The sequence below is a fragment of the Lepus europaeus genome, chromosome 9 (genome assembly GCF_033115175.1).
Source record: "Lepus europaeus isolate LE1 chromosome 9, mLepTim1.pri, whole genome shotgun sequence".
NCBI lineage: Eukaryota > Metazoa > Chordata > Mammalia > Lagomorpha > Leporidae > Lepus > Lepus europaeus.
In genome coordinates this window covers 32,041,385-32,060,879 of record NC_084835.1, presented here as the reverse complement: position 1 = coordinate 32,060,879, position 19,495 = coordinate 32,041,385, and the positions used below count along the sequence as shown (strand labels likewise).

Below are 19,495 nucleotides of genomic sequence, written 5' to 3'. Positions count from 1 at the left end.
GTTTCCTTCCAACGTCTTCTAGTCAGCATTCTAGGAAGTTCTAAGCTCTCAATAGACCCTTAACTTGCCTCAGTTTTCTTCCAATGTATAGTAGAGTCTCTCCAAGGTCAGCCATGGACAGTAAAATCTGAATCACAAAACATGTGTGCTGTAAGAGATCTCAGATGTCACCTGCTTCATCCCTTCCTTTCAGACAGGAAGAAATGACTGACCCACAGTCGGCCCCGCCCCAGAGCCCAAGTGCCTCCCTCTCTGTTCAGTTTCCATCATTTCAACCACCTGCTTCTTCCTCCACATTGTATGCTGTCTCCCTAAATGATCACTAATTTGTTGTTGAATTTACAATATGATGTTGATTTTTCTTAGTTCTTACCACAAAATACGCCTGCACTGGAAAGTTTGATATACACAGCTTTTTTCCTATGTTTCTACTTATCTAGCTTACATGGGCTTGTTTGTACATAACTTGGAAAGTACAGAACAGTATAAAGAACCACAAAAAACACAGCCCATAATCCCACCACCTGGAGATTGTCACTGTTCACATTTTGGCAAACTGCATTACAGTTTTTTCCCTAAACATTTTGGATGGTTGTATTAGACTGCATGTATAATTCTGCTCTATGCTTCCTTCCATTCTGCCCCCAACTGGGGCATGTTCCTGTTGGCTCAGACAAATCTGCATACATGTATTATATTTCTCTTTTTCAGCAGAAACTCATTTGTCTGTCAAAAGTGTAATCAGACACTGAAGATCATGGTCACAGTTTCATTCTGTGGTTTTGGAGTCTTTTTGGGTCTGCTTTATAGAGGTTGTTTTGAAATTATTTTCTTTGCCAAAAAGCTGTGTGTACTTTCTTCTGTTTGTTTACTTGGATCCAGAAAAACCTCCCACTGAAGTGATGTCTGGCCATGTTCTGCCCAACACAAGCCAACATCAATACACGCGGATATTTGCATTTGAAATAAGATGCACATGGCAAGTGCCCATTTTAAAAGGGAAAATTACACTGAGGCAAAAATAAAACTCTATTATATTAAAAAGGCCATCACTGAATATTCACGGAGATTCAACCATGTGTCCCCAAAGAAATAGCAAGTGGGAGCTAAAACCTTTCATCCCCAGACTGGCCATGTGGTGTAGCAAGCATCAGCCTCAAGCGCTGGCATCCCATTTGGGCGCTGGTTCGAGTCCCAGCTGCTCCACTTCCGATCCAGCTCTCTGCTATGGCCTGGAAAAGCAGTGGAGGATGGCCCACGTCCTTTGGTCCCTGCACCCGCATAAGAGACCGGAAAGACGCTCCTGGCTTCAGATCGGCTCAGCTCCAATTGTTGCAGCCATCTGGAGAGTGAACCATTGGATAAAAGACCTTTCTCTCTGCCTCTGCCTCTCTGTAACTCTGCCTTTCAAATAAATAAATAAATGTTAAAAAAAAAAAAAAAAAAAAAAACCCTCCTCCCCACTCCTACCGTAAGGAGCTAGGCCTAGGCAACTGCAATTTCAGACATGTTTCTTCCTAGAGTCTGACTCAGCTCTGCGCGGTTGGCTTGTACATAAAGGTGGGCACACAGTAGGCCCAGTGGTAACTTCCAAGAGCTCAAACCACCATACAAACATTACATGGGCCACTGCATGGGGAGAGGGGCACAATGTGAGGAGAAAATCCACTGCTGGAATAAATTTTACACAGTCCCTCATGTCGGCATCATCACAGGGTTAGCTTCAATCTAGACACAAACACCAGGCTATTAACATTTACAAGGGAACCCAGTTAAATCCATCAGTGAGGAGAATTTGATCTTTGCAAATATTCTGGAGATTTTAAATCGGTCATATTAAAATTAAAATATGAAAAGGGAGCAGATATTGTGACACAGCGGTTTAGGTCACTACTTGGAATATCTACATCCCATGGCCTACTCCATTTGCAATCCAAGTACTTGGGTCCTTGCCACCTATGTGGAAGACCTGGATGGAGTTCTAGATGCTAGCTTCAGTCTGGCCCAGACCTGATTGTTGTGGCCATTTGGGGCATGAACCAGTGGATGGAAGATAGGTCTCTCTCTCTCTTTGTCATTATACCTTTCAAATAAATAAGCAAACCTTTAAAAAAAAAATAGTAAGACAAAACACATGTGTCAAATGCATGGCAAATGCGGCAACTACACAAAGGTCTGCAGATACTTGAACCAATCCTTCCCAAAGAAAAACAGGAATTTGTGCTTCCAGCAACCAATCCTTCCCAAAGAAAAACAGGAATTCGTGCCTCCAGCAGTATTGTCAACACTGTGAAGAAAGTCTAGGTTCTAAAAATGCTGTTATCTCAAGTCTGATCACTAAAATGTGGCCTTCTGAAGGAATGAAAACATCATGCTCCCAGCAGTGCGCTGACCTTGGTGGACCAGATCAGAGGCCACTCTGAAGAACGGAAGATGGCTAGCTCGTCCTCTACGGGCTCCAGCAGGAAAGGGTTTTAGGTCACCACAGCAATCCAAGGTCCGACACAATTCAATGCACTAGCCGGCCAGTCTGCCAGGTGAAGACCTGGGTGGTGCCACAGCACTTGCAGCATGGCTACGGCCCTCTAGGACCCTTCATTACCAGCACTGGCTGCCTCCAAAGACTTGGCAGCTCATCTTGTTTTCCCTTGTAGCTGAGTCAGGAACATTTAAACTAAAGGGGCCTAGAAAAACATATGAGGGGCTGGCACTATGGCGCAGCAGGTAAAGCTGCCTCCTGCAGTGCCAGCATCCCATAAGGGCGCCAGTACGAGTCCTGGCTGCTCCACTTCCGATCTAGCTCTTTGTTATGGCCTGGGAAAACATCAGAAGACGGCCCAAGTCCTTGGGCCCCTGCACCCACGTGGGAGACCCAGAAGAAGCTCCTGGCTCCTGGCTTCAGATTGGCTCAGCTCCAGCCTTTGCAGGCACTTGGGGAGTGAACCAGCAGATGGAAGACCTCTATCTTTTCTGTCTCTGCTTCTTCCTCTCTGTAACCCTGTCTTTCAAATAAATAAATAAATCTTTAAAAGAAAGAAAAACATATGAAGGGGCTTCAAAAAATTCACAGAAAATGCACATTATCCTTTCACTCAAATTTTCCATGAACTTTTTGAAGACTCCTAATAGTCAAAGGACAAAGTTAAACCGAAAAGGCTGAGTCTCTACTGTTGCTACTGAACACTGATCTGCACTGCCAAGCAGGCGGCTGAGTTCAGTGGACAGCCTGAGAATCTCAGCTCAACCTTTCCTAAGCAGTGAAAAGGACAGGTTCTGGCAGCATCGCAGGATTGCTACAGGGACACACTGACGCAAAGGGACTCAGCTGCAAGATGGTTAATTAATTATATGTCACATGTTCACTCTCAAAAGCTTAATTTTAGAGTCATACATCATCTGTTTAACGTACAAATCCATCTCCTTTGCCAGGGAAATTGGCTAGTTTCTTGTTTTTGATTCTACTGTTCCTGAGGCATCCTAAGTAATTATTGTGAGCCGCTGGAGTTTCAAGACATTTACCTGCAAGCTGTTGTTCAGCAAATCAAAGTCGCTGTATCTTCTAACAATCTGTAAGAGACAAGACAGTGCTATTTTGAGTCATCAAAGACAATCTCTCTCCACTTCCTTCTTTGCTGGCCTTCTAGAGGTCAAGCACTCATGGTCAGGGTCAGAGGGCTCAGATGCAGTGCTTACCTTGTTTAACAGGCTCACAACAGCCCTAGTAGTGTCCCAGAGCTGGACTATGAAAAACTGGTAATGCCAGCCAAAATCTCCAGACACAAACTGGTTCTAGAAGAATATTACTTTTCAGGACGAATAGCCCTCTGTCTTATCTTTCTTAGTAACCAGGTGCCTGAAACAATGCATTATTATGATATGCCAAAAAAAAGTTTACTGAGCATGGAATCAAACAAAGGAGGGAGTTTTGAGGCAAGTTTCTCCTCATCCCGGATACAACTCCCTCCCATGGAGATCCCATTACCCTGAGGCCTGGAATAGGCCTGTAGGCAGGGCTGCCACACCTCCACCTGATTGCCCAGGCTTCCTCCCTCCCACCATCACTGTCTACACATTCTTTCTTAGTTGTATTTATACCAGGGATTCTGCCACAGCCAGATTCTTCTAGCTATTCACATGCAGGGCACGCACATTACTTTGCTTTAGAGCAGTTTGACTTTAACCTTCATCAGTGATTCTCAAAAGTTACTGTGCAGGAGGAGAATTAGCTGGAGGTCACCTAGGACTCCACCCATGGAGCAGCTTAGCAGGTCTAGCGTGGGGCCCAAGAGCCTGCATTTTTGTCAGGTGCCCTCAGGTTCCTAACGCAGTTTCTGGACTTAGAAAACTGCCCCGCGGGTTGATTTTTCTGGCAAGACACTGCAGTTGGTCTTGATTGTCAAGCACACACCAAAAAGCCTAAATATAAAGCCATGCCTCATAAGAAAGAAGCAGCTAAAAGGTATACATAGTGGTTAACCATGAACAGTTGCAATTCCAATCCTGTCCTACCAGTGACCTAGGTGTGACCTCAGACAAGTCAGTTAACTTCTCCAATGCAAAATGGGGATAAAATGACAGCATAGCTCTGATTTCAAGGGTCAAAATGGATTAATGTGCTTGAGTCAGTGCTGAACACTTGGTAAGTGCTCCAGAGAGGTTAAACGTAAGTATTCAAACAAAAAGCAGTATGAAGTTTCCCACAAAGAAAATACCAAGTGTGGGCCACTGTGGTTAGAGACTGCTTAAGGTGGGAGGAAAGGTTCAAGTTGGGCTCTGAAGGGTAAGACAAAACTTCGGAAGGGGAAGGGGTGGTGATTATAACGACTAAACCTGGAAAGAAATGGCCCCCACACAGAATTCAGTTACCCTCTGTAAGTCGGGGGGCGGGGGAGGCCCTCTAGACCTTACTGAGATATCTTCTCTGAGGCCACTACGGAGGAAAGCAGAGCCTGAGGCCCCAGGAAGGCCCTCTAGAGAGACAGTAAGGGAGCCAGCACTACAAGTTGCCCAGGAGTGGACTTGAGTGTCCACGAAATGTAGTGTTCCAAACTGTACAGTGTCCGGGACAGTGTCTCACCTCTACCTGTCGGGTTGAACTCTAAGTTCATCCACTTGTACCATGGCTATGGGGAAGGAGGCTCCAGGTCCTGCTTGCTCTGGGTTAAGCTTGAGAGCAGATTATTCCTCGTAACATCATATATAACTTACCTAAACAACTAGGAAAAGTTTTAAAGTCTTACAATACTTGTCTTAAAGCTAAAAATTTATAGCTAAAAGAAACACGATTTATATTTATTCATGTTCTCTGAATTTCCAGATTTTTGATACCCTAAGCCAGGGTTTTGGTCACAGATTAAACATTTTTCTAACAACAACAACAACAAAAAATGCTTACCTGCCAGCTGTTTTCTATAGAAATTCCTCTTTGTACTCGAATGATATATTCCTAAAAAAAAAAGAGGGAAGGAGAAGAACCTCAGTTATAAAAACAGAGAATGAGGGGCTAGTACTGTGGCATAGCAGGTAAAGCCTCAGCCTGCAATGCCGGCCATATGAGCACCGGTTTAAGTCCTGGCTGATCCATTTCCGATCCAGCTCTCTGCTATGGCCTTGTAAAGTAGTAGATGATGCCCAAGCCCTTGGGCCCCTGCACCTATGTAGGAGACCCAGAGAACAGGAGTTCCTGGCTCCTGGCTTTGGATTGGTGTAGCTCCAGCCATTTGGGGAGTGAACCAGCAGATGAAAAACCTCTGGCTCTCTCTCTGCCTCTGCCTCTCTGTAATTCTGCCTTCAAATAAATAAATAAATCTTTTAAAAAACAGAGAATAAAATATAAGTAAAATTATCAGATAAAGTAGACTTCAGAGCAAAGAAAGTTATAGACTGAAGCACTTCTGGCATTAAGCATTTCAGATAAGGGACACTCAACCTGCACTTGGAATATATAATAAAGACAAAAAGGGTAACACACGGAAGACATAGCAATCTTAAATATGTACGTACCAAACAATGAAGCTATGAAATATGTAAAGCAAACGCTAACAGAACTGAACAAAGAAACAGACAAATTCACAGTTACAGTTGGAAACTCCAACATCCTTCTCAGTAATTGATACAGCTAAATAGAAAACCAGGGAGGAAGAACTCAGTAATACCATCAGCCAACAGAACTAATTAACATTTACAGAGCACTCCATCCAATAACAGAAAAACACACATTCTTTACAAGTGACCATGCAATACAAACCAATGCAGACCATATCCTGAGCCATAAAGCAAACCTCAACAAATTTAAAAGAACTGAAAATATATGAGCAAGAAATTAACAACAGAAAGATAACAGGAAAACTAAATTACATACTTGTAAATACTCCATGAACCAAAGACGAAATATCAAGGAAAATTATAAAAATAATGATACACTAAACTGAAAGAAGACAGTGCTGGGGTTGAGAACCCGACACCCGGGAGCATGAAGCCACGGCATGCTGGACACTTTGAAGGGAAGGAAAGGAGCTCAGAAGCAAGATCTTTCTGGATTTTCCCTGCCCTTCTTTCTCCCCCTCCTCTTTCCTTCCCCAGGCAGGCTATAGAAACTAGGATTCCTTTTCTTCAAGGATGGTCACAGACCAGAGTCCCTTTCTTCCAAAGCCAGTCATAAAACCTGGAAATACTACCTTAAGCTTCCCCTGGCTTTCTGCCTAAGAACTGTTCATCAAGAAGTTCTCTGATGTACCTTGTCTGTCAGAGGCCACAAGGCCCTCATTCCTGAAGGGCTCCTGCCCTACACTTAGGGGGAAGGAGCACCACACAGATACAAGGAGAGTGAACACACGGGCCGGGCCGTAAGTTTCTGCATCAGTCTTTTATCCTTAGATCATTCCAACCACACTTCTATGGGGCTGTTCATTCTTTATCAAACCCGAGCATAGAAACAGACAGTCTTCCCTGAGTTTTGGAGTCTTCATGTCTGAAGGTCCCCATGTCATATTAAACTCGGATTAAACATGCTTTGCTCCTGTTCATCGGTCTTTGCTGGCTTTTATTTCTAGCCAGGAGGCTGAGAAACCCTTTCTTCCCCTACAACAGGTTCAACTTTGTGAGCTAAAGTAGTGCTGAGAGCACTAAATGGCTTTTATTAAAAAGAAGAATATCAAATCAATCATCGAAGCTCACTCTCTCAAGGACCTAGAAGAAGAGTGTAATAAACCTAAAGGCATAAGAAGGAAGGACATAGATCCAGATAAAAGCAGAAATTGATATAGTAGAAAACTTTTGAGAGAAAAAATCATGAAACGAAAAGCCAATTCTTAGAAAAGAGCAATAAAATGGACTGACTTCTAGCAAAACTAGTGGGAGAGAAAGAGAGAGAACACACAAATTACCAGCATCAGGAACAAAATGGTATTGCTACAGACTCTTCAGATACCACAAGGTAAAGGAGTGCTATGAACAAATCTACCTACATAAATTTAACAAGAGATGAGATGGACCACTTCCTCACAATACTTCAGTACCACAGCCCAGCCACTACAAAATAAATAATTTGACTATCTTTATAACTATTAAAACACTGAAATCACAGGCTGGTATTGTGGTTCAGTGGGTTAAGTTGCCACCTATGATGCCAGCATCCCCTGTGAGAGTCAGTTCGAGTCCCAGCTGCTCTGCTTCCAATCCAGCTCCCTGCTAATACACCCTGGAAAGCAGAAAATGGGCCAAATACCTAAGCTCCTGCCACCCACATGGGAGATCTGGATAAGAGTTCCAGACTCCTGATTTCAGCCTGGCCCAGCCCTAGATATTGTGGTCCTTTGGGGAGTGAACCAGCAATTGGAAAACATTTCTCTCTCTTTCTCTCTGTAACTCTGCCTTTCAATTAAATAGATCTTCTAAAAAACTAAATTCATGGGGATGGCGCTGTGGCTTGTAGGTTAAGCCTCCGCCTGCAGCACTGGTTCAAGTCCCAGCAGCTCCACTTCCAATCCAGCTCTCTGCTAATGGCCTGGGAAAGCAGTGGAAGATGGGCCAAGTGCTTGAGGCCCTGCACTCATGTGGGAAAGCTGGAAGAAGCTCCTGGCTCTTAGCTTCGGATTGGCCCAGCTCTGCTGTTGCAGCCATTTGGGCAGTAAAACCACCAGATGGAAGACTTCTCTCTCTCTCTCTCTCTCTCTCTCTCTCTCTCTCTGTCATTCTGCTTCTCAAATGAATGAATAAATCTTTAAAAAATTGAATTCAATACTTGATAACTGCCACAAAAAAAAAAAAAAAAATGAAACATCCAGGCCCAAAGATTTCACTGTAGAATTCTATCAAACGTAAAGAATAACACTAATTCTACACAAACTCTTCCAGAAAATAGAAAAGGAAGGAACACTTCTCAATTTGTTTGATGAAGCAAGTATTAACCTTACACAAAAACCAAAGACAGCACAAAAAAAAGAGAACTACAAACCAACCTCATTCATGAATTCATGAGTACAGTCTTGAAAATCCTTTCCAAAACAATTAGCAAACCATATTCAGCAACATAAAAAAAATAAAAGAAACATACACCATGACCAAGTGGGGCTTACTCCTGTAATGTAAGGCCAATTTATTACTCAAAAATCAACCAGTGTTGGGGCAAGCATTGGAGAAGAGCAGGACTTCAAGTCCTGGCTGCTCCACTTCCAATCTAGCTCCCTGCTAATGTTCCTGGGAGGCTGCAGAGGATGGCCCAAGTGCTTGGGTCTCTGTCACTCCTATGAGGGACACAGATGGTGCTCTAGGCTTCTGGCTTCAGTGTGGCCCACCCCCAGCTGTTGTGGGATTTGGGAAATGAACAAGCAGATGGAAGATCTCTCGTTCTCTCTCTTTTTGCTCACTCTCCGTCTCCCTCTCTCTTGGTCACTCTGCCTTTCAAATAAGTAAATAAATCTCTTTTCTAAAAAACCAATCAATATAATCTACCATACTTACAAACTAAGGAAGAAAAATCACATAGTTACATAAAAATATTCAGAAAGCATTTGACAAAATACCCTGTCATAATAAAATCTTTCAGAAAAATAGCAATAGAAAGGAACCTCCTCAAGCTGATAGAAAGCTTCTACAAAGGTCCTATAGCTGACATACTTAATGCTAAAAGACCTAATATATTTCCCTAAATCAGAAATAACACAAAGATGTCTGTTCTCATTACTTTTATTTGCCATAGTATTAGAAAGTCTAGTCAATGCAATAAAGCTAGAAAAAAGAAATAAAAGGTACACAGATCAAAAGAAAGAAAACTATTCCTACTTGTGGGTGACACAGTCAATGTAGAAAACATCAAAGGATGTAAAAACACTATAACTAATAAATAAGCTTGACAAGGTGGTAGGATGCAAGGTAAGTATGCAAATATCAATAGTATATCTGACAGGGTGCGGCAAGAAGCTAATGGGAGAAAAGGAGCTGAGAGACTTCCAGGAGTCTCCTTGCTGCAGTGAACCCTGCCCAAACTCCACTCCATCTGTATATTCAGTTAGGGTACCAAGTATCACCTAATAAAGGGGCTACTGAACTTAGGGGGGGGCAACTCTCCCTCAGGAAGTTGCCTGCAGTCAATGTCTGAGTGTGTACTCTTTCTTTAAACTCTTGTAACAAATTCTACTCTCATTCTTTTTAAAAAGATTTATTTATTTATTAGAGAGGCAGAGGGAGAGGCAGAGAGAGAGAGAGAGAGAGAGGTCTTCCATCTGTTGGTTCACTCCCCAAATGGCCACAACTGCTGGAGCTAGGCTGATGTGAAACCAGGAGCCAGGAGCTTCTTTCCTGTCTCCAATGTATGTGCAGGGGCCCAAGGACTAGGACCATCTTCTACTGCTTTCCCAAGCCATGGCAGAGCTGCTGTCATTCTTATGCTTTATCTATGTCTCTGCTTTGAATTCATCTGTCATTCTCAGACAAGAACTTGGAATAAATCCAGCTGTGCTTCCCATGCCACAGCATATTTTATACACTAACAAGAATACAAAGACACTGAAAATAAAAAATACAGTATCATTTATAACTAATCAAAAAACCCATTAGGTGTAAATCTAAAACACACCTAGGATTCTACATTGGAAACTACAAAACATCAATGAAAGAAATCAAAGATCTAAAAAAAAATTCATCAAAATTTAAAACTATTGTTCTATGAAAAAACAAACCTAACAACAAATAAAATACAATCCAATTAGAAAATGGCAAAAGTCAGGAAAGATGTTTCACTGAAGAGGATATACAGATAGCACATAAACAATGAGATAACCATCATATCTCTTTCAGAATGGCTGAAATAAAACAGTGCTAATATTGAATGCTGAATACAGAGAAACTGGGCCACTCTTACAGTGCCTATGGAAGTGTGAAATGGGACAGACACTTTGAAACAGACTGGTAGTATTTTAAGAACTTGTATGCAGTTACCATACACTCCAGCTACTTAACTCCCATGCATTTATTCCAAAGAAATGAAAACTTCCGTCCATCAGACCTATAAATGTTCATGGCAGCTTTTTTAGATTCTACCATGGCACACAACTCAGAAAAAGAAAAAAGGAATGAACTACAGACACATACAACTTGTGTGCATCTCCAAAGAATTCCACTGAGTGAAAAAAAAAAAAAAACCAATCCTAAAAGGTTATACACTGTATGTTTCTATTTATAGAACATTCTTTAAATGACAAAATTACAGAGATGGAGAAGAGATTAATGGTTGTGTGTAGTTAAGGCTAAGGTGGTAGGATGGGTGTGGGAGGGAACTGGGTGTGACTATAGAAGGGAACAGTGGGGGATGCTTGTTCTGATGGAAAGTCTACATCTTGACTGTATTAACATCAGTGTCCTTATTATGATGTCATACTATAGTTCTGCAAGTAAAGTTCTGCAGTAAAGGCTGCAAGGGAATCTCTCCCTACTTTTTTATAACTGCAGGTGAATCCACAGTTATCTCAAATGAAAAGTTTAAGAAAATAAAATATAGGCATTCAAAAGTAGGTGTGGTAGCAGTGAAATGACTATGATTCACGATTTTTAGTGTTTAAGGTTTGTATTTTATACACACACTCAGGTATATGATTAAGAAAACAAGCAAAGATGGACTACAGATGGTCTGATGAGATTTCCCAAAGAAACTAAAACCAGTGATTTCCTAAACCAGCCTGACAATAAAAATCACCCCACGTGGCAGCGCTGAGGCAACAGCTGGTGCTTAAAGATACATATTCCTGGGGCAATCGTTTGATATAGTGGTTAAGATGCCACTTGGAATGGAGATATCTCATATCACAGTGCCTTGGCTTGAGTCCCCAGTTTGCTGCAGATTCCAGCTTCCTGCTAATGGTCACCCTGTTAGGCAGCAGGTGATGGTTCAGGTAGTTGGGTCCCTGTCAGCCATGTGGGAGACCTGGATGGGGTTTCAGGCTCCAGTCTTTGGAGTGGTCCAGTTTCAGACATTTGGGGAGTGAACCAGCAGATGGGAGTGTATTTGTGTGCTCTCACTCACTGCCTCTCTCTCTCTCTCTTTTACATAAAAACAAAACCATGTCCCTTGGCCTTCTACCAGGTCTGTACAAATTTTAATATCCTTGGCTGCGCCATGGCTCAACAGGCTAATCCTCCACCTTGCGGCGCTGGCACACTGGGTTCTAGTCCTGGTCAGGGTGCCGGATTCTGTCCTGGTTGCCCCTCTTCCAGGCCAGCTCTCTGCTGTGGCCCGGGAGTGCAGTGGAGGATGGCCCAAGTGCTTGGGCCCTGCACCCCATGGGAGACCAGGAGAAGCACCTGGTTCCTGCCTTCGGATCAGCGCGGTGCGCCGGCCGCAGCATGCCGGCCGCGGCAGCCATTGGAGGGTGAATCAACGGCAAAGGAAGACCTTTCTCTCTGTCTCTCTCACTGTCCACTCTGCCTGTCAAAAATTTAAAAAAAAAAAAAAAAAAAAATTAATATCCTCCCCAGATAATTCTTACTAGTAATTAAGGAAGAAACACAAACCCAGTTCAGCCTGCTGCTTAGATGAAGGTACAGTTAAATCATATAAAGAATGTTACCAGAGCAGGGGGCTGGCACTGTGGTATAGCAGTAAAGCTGCCACCTGCACTGTCAGCATCCCATGTAGGCGACGGTTCAAGACACAGCTGTTCCACTTCTGATCCAGCTCTCTCCTATGGCCTGGGAAAGCAGCAGAAGATGGCCCAAGTCCTTGGGCCCCTGCACCCATGTGGGAGACCTGGGGGAAGCTCCTAGCTCCCGGCTTCAGATCGGCACAGCTCTGGACATTGCGGCCAACTGGGGAATGAACCAGCGATGGAAGACCTCTCTCTCTCTCTCTCTGCCTTTCTTTCTCTCTGTGCAACTCTGACTTTCAAATAAATAAATAAATCTTTAAAAAAAAAAATGTTAAGGGGCTGGTGCTGTGGCATAGCGGGTAAAGCTACCACCTGCAGTGCCGGCATCCCATATGGCACCAGTTCAAGTCCCAGCTGCTCCTCTTTTGATCCAGCTCTCTGCTGTGGCCTGGAAAAGCAGAAGATAGTCCAAGTCCTTGGGACCCTGCACCCATCATGTGAGAGCCAGAAGAAGCTCCCCGCTCCTGGCTTTGGATTGGCAGAGCTTTGGCCATTGCGGCCAATTGGGGAGTGAACCAGCAGATGGAAGACCTCTCTCTCTCTCTGCCCCTCCTTCTCTGTGTAACTCTGCCTTTAAAATAAATAAATAAATCTTAAAAACATGTTAAATTTTTTCCTCAAGTGTTCAGAACTGCTTTACTAGTGGTAAATGGTATAATTTATGCATTACTCATAGACACTACTCAACAAATGCTTATTTAAAAAGTACTCAACAAATCCTTTCCATTTAATTAATTCCACTGATTTAAAAAGCTCTTTTAGGGGCAAAAAACATTAAAGACAAAAAGAAAGCATTGGTAACTGACCAGGGTAACTGATCTTTTTATACCTCATTCATTTCCATTCTGTTCATTTAGCAAAGGCTGGTAAAGTCCCCATAAGCAGGAACTTCTGGAATATGTTAAAGATGATATATTCAACAGCATCCGCCCAATTATTATAAGTGATTCAACTGTATACCTGGTGCCATGCTTAACTGGTTTCACACAGGGTCATAAAACAGATATTTCAAACCCGATCTGTGTAGTGTGGCCAATCTCTTAAGCAATATGTTAATACAATTATTTCTGAATACATAAAGATAAAATGCCTAAAACATCTGACAGTCTTACATTTGCAAATCAATTCTCTGGCTTTGAAATAAATACTCTTGCTTTCTCAAGACTATTTACTGCCAAATTTTCTGGCCTTACATTCCATAGCAGAGCTGTAAATCAGCACCTACAATTGAGGAATTATGCAAATGTGCCATAGTTTGGGTATTAGTTTGGGTGTCCTCCAAAGAAAGGCCCATGATTAGGGGCTTGGCCCCCACACTGGTTAATGGCCTAAGAGTAGACACGTAATCCAACTGTGCTGTCTGAGGGTGGGGGTCTCTGGGAAGTGATTATTAACTTTGGATTAGGTTGCCAGGATGGAACCCCCACGGCTGAATCATGACGGCTTTAATGAAATGCACAACACAGGACCAGCATGCTGCCTGTCTTTGCTCCCTGACTTGCCATGTGATTGTTCCTCCACACTCACTCTGCCATTGCCAAGCCTCCACCCTCATCAGACCCCAGACTAATGGGGCTGCCCAATGTTGGGCTGTGAACCTCCGAAACAACAGGCTGAATAAACTGATCTTTATAAGAAGTTTCTCTCAGTATTTGTTGTGGAGCTGAGAGGCTGACTAATACAATATTGGTCAGTTCTGCTGTTATCTGAAGTAGGGGTAAAATGTTAAATTTCAAGATTCACTGTAGGTATCCTTGCCTTCCATTAGCAGAGGAATAACACTACATTTTAAAATTCCAGCTCAATATTGGGCGGCTAGTAGGTGCTAAGCAAGCATTTGCTGACCTGTTTTACCTACTTTGAGTTTAAATATGGACATGTCTTTTATAAATATGTTGCTGTGGGGCCGGCGCTGTGGCGCTTGTGGTACTTGCGTCCCATATGGGCGCTGGTTCTAGTCCCGGCTGCTCCACTTCCCATCTGGCTCTCTGCTATGGCCTGGGAAAGCAGTGGAAGATGGCCCAAGTGCTTGGGCTCTGCACCCACGTGAGGAGACTTGGAAGATGCTCCTGGCTCCTGGATCTGGCTTCTGATCACCCTAGCTCCAGCTGTTGCAGCCATTTAGGGGGTAAACCAGCAAATGGAAGACCTTTCTTTCTGTCCTTCCTTCTCTCTGTCTGTAACTCTGCTTCTCAAATAAATAAATAAATCTTGAAAAATGAAATAAAAATAAATAAACTTGGCCATAAAACAGTGCACGAGGTTTGGGAAAAGCACCTGGCAGACGGGAAGTAGAAGCTACGTACAGCACCAGGATACCAATGTCAGGCTGCAGCACCCCAAAATGTCATTCTGCTAAGACAACCTCTTTTAAGGTCAGTGTTCTCAATAGAGGGTGATTCTGTTCCCAGGAAGCATTTGGCAATGTGTGGAGACATTTTTCATTTTCCTGGAGGAGACCAGATTGCTGTCTAGCAAATAAACCGAGGCCAGGGATGCTGTAAACATCCTGTAAAGCACAGGATAGCTCCCACAACAAAGAACTGCCTGGCCCAGAGGCCAAAGTGTCGGGCTGAGAAACCCAGGATTAGGTGACTCCAACAGGTATTAGTCAGCTTTTCATCACTGTAACAAATGCCCGAGAGAAGCTACTTGTAAAGGAAGAAGGTCTATTTGGGATCACAGTTTGTTGACTCACAGTCCAAGATCAGATGGTCCCATTGGGCTGGTGTCTGCTGAGCACAGTGGATGGAGAAACATGTGCAGAGGAGAGAGCACATGGGAGCCAGGGTGCAATAAGACAAGGGGTACATTTGTGCATGGGCCTCCTTATGAAGCCATCAAGATGCAACCATGGGGCTCCACCCCAAAAACACAATCCAGTCACCTCCCAAAAGTCTCAACCTTAGACACCACAACTGGATCTAGCTCTCAGTCTGCCAGCATCACCAACCCATGTCTTGTGACTTGTATGTCTGCAGAGTTGGGGAGCTAAACGCTGTTTAAACCACAGCAGAGTCCACAGAGGCTCGGGATACGGCACAGTGGTAGAAGTGACTTCTGCAGCCATCTGCCCAAAGCAACATGATTCCTAAGTGTGCACATCTATTGGGAGGGTAGACTGGGTTACTGTTGTGCTTCCCCTGGAAAGAGGTTTCAGAAACAAAGCAGAACCACAGTTACCACAGGCTGGGGGCGGGGGCAGGGGAGACAGACACAAGGATTACGTTTAAGTGGCCTACTGGACAGCACGTTAACCGGAGTTAACAGCCAATGTATTGCACATGTCAAAACTGTCCACAGAGTTTAAGTGCTCTCACCATAAAGCAATAACTATGTGAGGTGATCTAATCAGATTAATTTGATCATAACAGAGTATGTATCATGACATCACATTGTGCCCTATAAATATGTGCAATTATTATTTGCTAATTAAAAAATAAAATATAGGGGTGGGTGTTTGGCCTAGTAGTTACAATGTAGGTTAAGACATCTGTGTCCCCTATCAGAGTGCTTGGGTTCATGTCCTAGCTCTGGCTCCTCATCTCAGCTTCCTGCTAATGTGCACCCTAGGAGGAAATGGTGATGGTTAAAGTGACTGGGCCCTTGGATTGAGTTTATGGTTCCCAGCTTCAGCCTGGCCCAGCCTTGGCTGTTGCTAAGCATCTGGGGAGTGAACCAGTGGATAAGTTCTTTCTCCCACTCCCACTTTCTTCTCTCTACCTCTTTTTCCATTGAAGCTCCCAAGTCCCATCTGCCACCTGGTTACAGATGCAGAATGAGAATGGGAAAGCAGATAATGTGATTTTGCTCAGGAATACTTTTCTTACACTTCAATGGGGGCAAATTCATCCTTAATTACAAAAATATTTGACATTTTTTAGATTGCTTGATACTATGCTATGTTCTAACCAAAAGGAAATACTTAAATCCAATACTGTAAATTAAAAAAGAAAACAAACAAACAAAAAGGCCTAGCTGTCTACAGCTTGCAACCAGGATGGAGCTTTTATTAAAATGAGAGAAGAGGGGCCAGTGTTGTGGTGCAGCAGGTTAAGGTGCCATCTGTAATACCTGCATCTCATATAAGCACTGGTTCAAGTCCCAGGTTCTCCACTTTCAAGCCAGCTCCCTGCTAATGTGCCTGGGAAAGCAGCAGAAGATGGCCCAAGTGCTTGGACCCCTGCTACACATATGGGAGACCCAGACAGAGTTCCTAGCTCCTGGCTTTGACCTGGCCCAGCCCCAGCCATTGCAGCCCTTTGGGGAGTAAACCAGCATATAGAAGATCTCTGTCTCTCCCTCTTGCTCTGCAACTCTGCCTTTCAAATAAATAAATCTTTAAATAATAAAAATAATGTTTAAAAAAGAAGAAGAGTGCCCTGGAAACCAGAAAAACTCAGACATTTGAAGTCAGGTTGCCACTTCTCAAGCTAGAGTTAGCAGCCCAGAAGCCTCCAGTGAGTCACTTTCCACCAGCCCTACCCTCTTCCTTGTGGAACAGAACCCACAACCAACCCCCAATCAACCACAAGGCCTGTCATGCGCAAGTGAGAGCTAAGGGCTCTGCAGACAGCTGTGAGGCACACAGCTCTACACTTGCCACTAACCCTGCCCTCTGCCACCACTTCCCCAAAGGGCCCTCTACTTCCTGCTGCTCTCCTGACATTTGCACCTCTTACAGCCTGCCAGGGAGGCACATTGGCATTCTGGCAAGTCACTGTGGTCTGCTACTGAACGTTTTCAAAGTGGACAAACTGGGGCAGAGAAGAGAGAATTTCATGTAAAAGGAGCACTGACCATGTGCTAGGAACTTAACTATGCCTCTAAACCCAACGCTTCTCATTCAAGTCTCACAGCAACCCTAGCAGATCAGGGGATCTTGGTCAAGCAAGATAAAGTAAGCTATGCAAGGTCACAAGGCTAGAAAACAGCTGATTGGGGCCGGTGCTGTGGCATAGTAGGTAAAGCTGCCACCTGTAGTTCCAGCATCCCATATGGAAGCCGGTTCGAGTCCCGGCTGTTGCACTTCCGATCCAGCTCTCTGCTATGGCCTGGAAAAACAGCAGAAGATGGCCCAAGTCCTTGGGTCCCTGCACCCATGTGGGAGACCTCGAAGAAGCTCCTGGCTCCGGATTGGCACAGCTGTGGCCATTGCGGGGATATCTGGGGAGTGAACCAGCAGATGGAAGACCTCTCTTTCTCTCTGCCTAACGAAAGAAAGAGAGAGAGCGAGAAGGGAAGGAGGGAGGGAGGGAGGGAGAGGGAGAGAGGGAGAGAGAGAAAGAAAGAAAATAACTGCTTAAGAACCAGAACCGGTGGAGTTAGAAATGTGCCAGGGGATTCCAATACAATCCCATCAAGGTGGCATGTACCAATGCCATCTCACTAGTTCAAGTGATCAATTTCAGTTCACAATTGATCACACTGATAGGTCTAAGAGTCAAAGGGATCACACAAACAAGACTAATGTCTGCTAATACTAACTGATAGAATCAAAAAGGGAGAGAACAATCCAACATGGGAAGCGGGATACACAGCAGACTCATAGAATGGCAGATGTCCTAAACAGCACTCTGGCCTCAGAATCAACCCTTTAAGGCATTCGGATCTGGCTGAAGAGCCCATGAGAGTATTTATTTTAGGCATGGAAAGCCAAGACACTCTGGCAAAAAAGAAAAAAAAAGGACCTAAATGAAAGATCTCTGTGACTGAGATCCCAGTGGAAAGAATGGGGCCATCAAAGAAGGAGGTACCTTTCTCTGAAGGGAGGAGAGAACTTCCACTTTGACTATGACCTTGTCTGAATAAGATCGAAGTTGGCAAACTCAAAAGGCTTCCAGCCTTGGCAACTCATGACTAGAGCCTAGGGAGATTACTGAAGCCATAAACAAGAGTGTCAAATTGTTAAGTCAACAACAGGAGTCACTGTGTACTTACTCCTCATGTGGGATCTCTGTCCTTAATGTGTCGTCCAATGTGAATTAATGCTATAACTAGTACTGAAACAGTATTTTATACTTTATGTTCTGTGTGGGGGCAAACTGATGAGATCTTTACTTAATATATACTAAATCAATCTTCTGTATATAAAGATAATTAAAAATGAATCTTGATGTGAATGGAATGGGAAAGAGAGCGAGAGATGGGAGGGGTGTGAGTGGGAGGGAAGTTATGGGGGGGGAGCCATTGTAATCCATAAACTGTACTTTGGAAATTTATATTTACTAAATAAAAGTTTAAAAAAAAAAAAGAATCAGAACCCAAATCTGGTTTATTCCCAAGACCCTCCTACCTTACCTGCTAAACATAACTGGCGACCCCCAGCATCCAGGGAAGCCCTGAGGTCTGGCCCTTTCTGCAGCCCTAGAAGATGAGAGGCCTCACTGGTCTGCGAAACCAGGCTGGCTCATTCCTAATGATGCAGACCTACTGACTTTTAACCAGGGGTGTGTGGGAGGTGTCATTTGCACAACTCTTGAGTCATGCCTCCAACACACGCCATCTTCCAAGCATGCCCACTAGATCTCATGTTGCCTCAGTCTCTGAAAGGGTGTTTAGGGTCTCACTGTACAGCAGCTGGCACTCCAAGATGCCTCTGTATGATGAGGTTTTAGGAAAACTTATTTTGAATCTGTCTGGCCCCAAATTACCTTAATGAGGCTACAATGAAATGTGTTCAAGGACCTAAGTCAAAACTTCAGCAAACCTTCAAATCAGCCAAACCCACATAATTCTTCTCATTTTGCATTGGGCACAGCTATCAGATTCATTTAGAGACTCAAGGTACAAAAATGCAGGGGCAGTTGTTCAGAGATGTTCTCTCTCTTCTCTGAAGCAGGTGGGTCTCAACCCTGGAGTATTCTAGAATCACCCAGAGAACTTAGAAAAAAAGTCAACAAAGCTTGGCCTGTCTTACAGAGTCTAATTTGTCTGGGCTAGGCACAGGTATTTTGTAGGTCTTAAAAGTTCCCCCCAGATGATTCTGCTGTGCAGCCAGAAGTAGCAACCACTGTCTTAAAACCTCTTGCAGAAATCAGAAGCAGCTCCATACCACAAAAATAAAACTCCTCATACGAGAGGAAGGAAATAAATGAACCCATCACACCTCAAGTTCTCCCCCGCTCAACAACCATCCCATCCTGCCTCTGTTAGGAAGGAAGTCAGTTATGAGGTTATGTGTGTGTGACAGGCCTAAAGAGAAGACATCTATATGCATCTGCATCTCAAAGTCATCCTAACAATGTTTCAGGGGAAGCCCAGATTTTCGCATCCTGCCTGCCCTGCCCCCTTCTACCTGATAACCTGCCAGGTGGAGGCCCTCACCCCTCCTGCTTCCTGCCTAATAAATTTGC

At 43.8% G+C, this 19,495-nt stretch overlaps 1 protein-coding gene across 4 annotated transcripts in view; it reads right to left on the bottom strand.

Moving 5' to 3' along the window:
* The window catches only part of PXK (PX domain containing serine/threonine kinase like), a 99,043-nt gene that overhangs the window by 56,367 nt on the left and 23,181 nt on the right, over window positions 1–19,495 (bottom strand). For all 4 annotated transcript variants that reach the window (XM_062201175.1, XM_062201173.1, XM_062201176.1 and 1 more), the window contains exons 2-3: window positions 5,396–5,446; window positions 3,520–3,567 (exon numbers count right to left, since the gene is read on the bottom strand). In XM_062201175.1, the coding sequence (XP_062057159.1) occupies window positions 3,520–3,567; window positions 5,396–5,446 (99 nt within the window). The remainder of the gene's footprint in view (window positions 1–3,519; window positions 3,568–5,395; window positions 5,447–19,495) is intronic.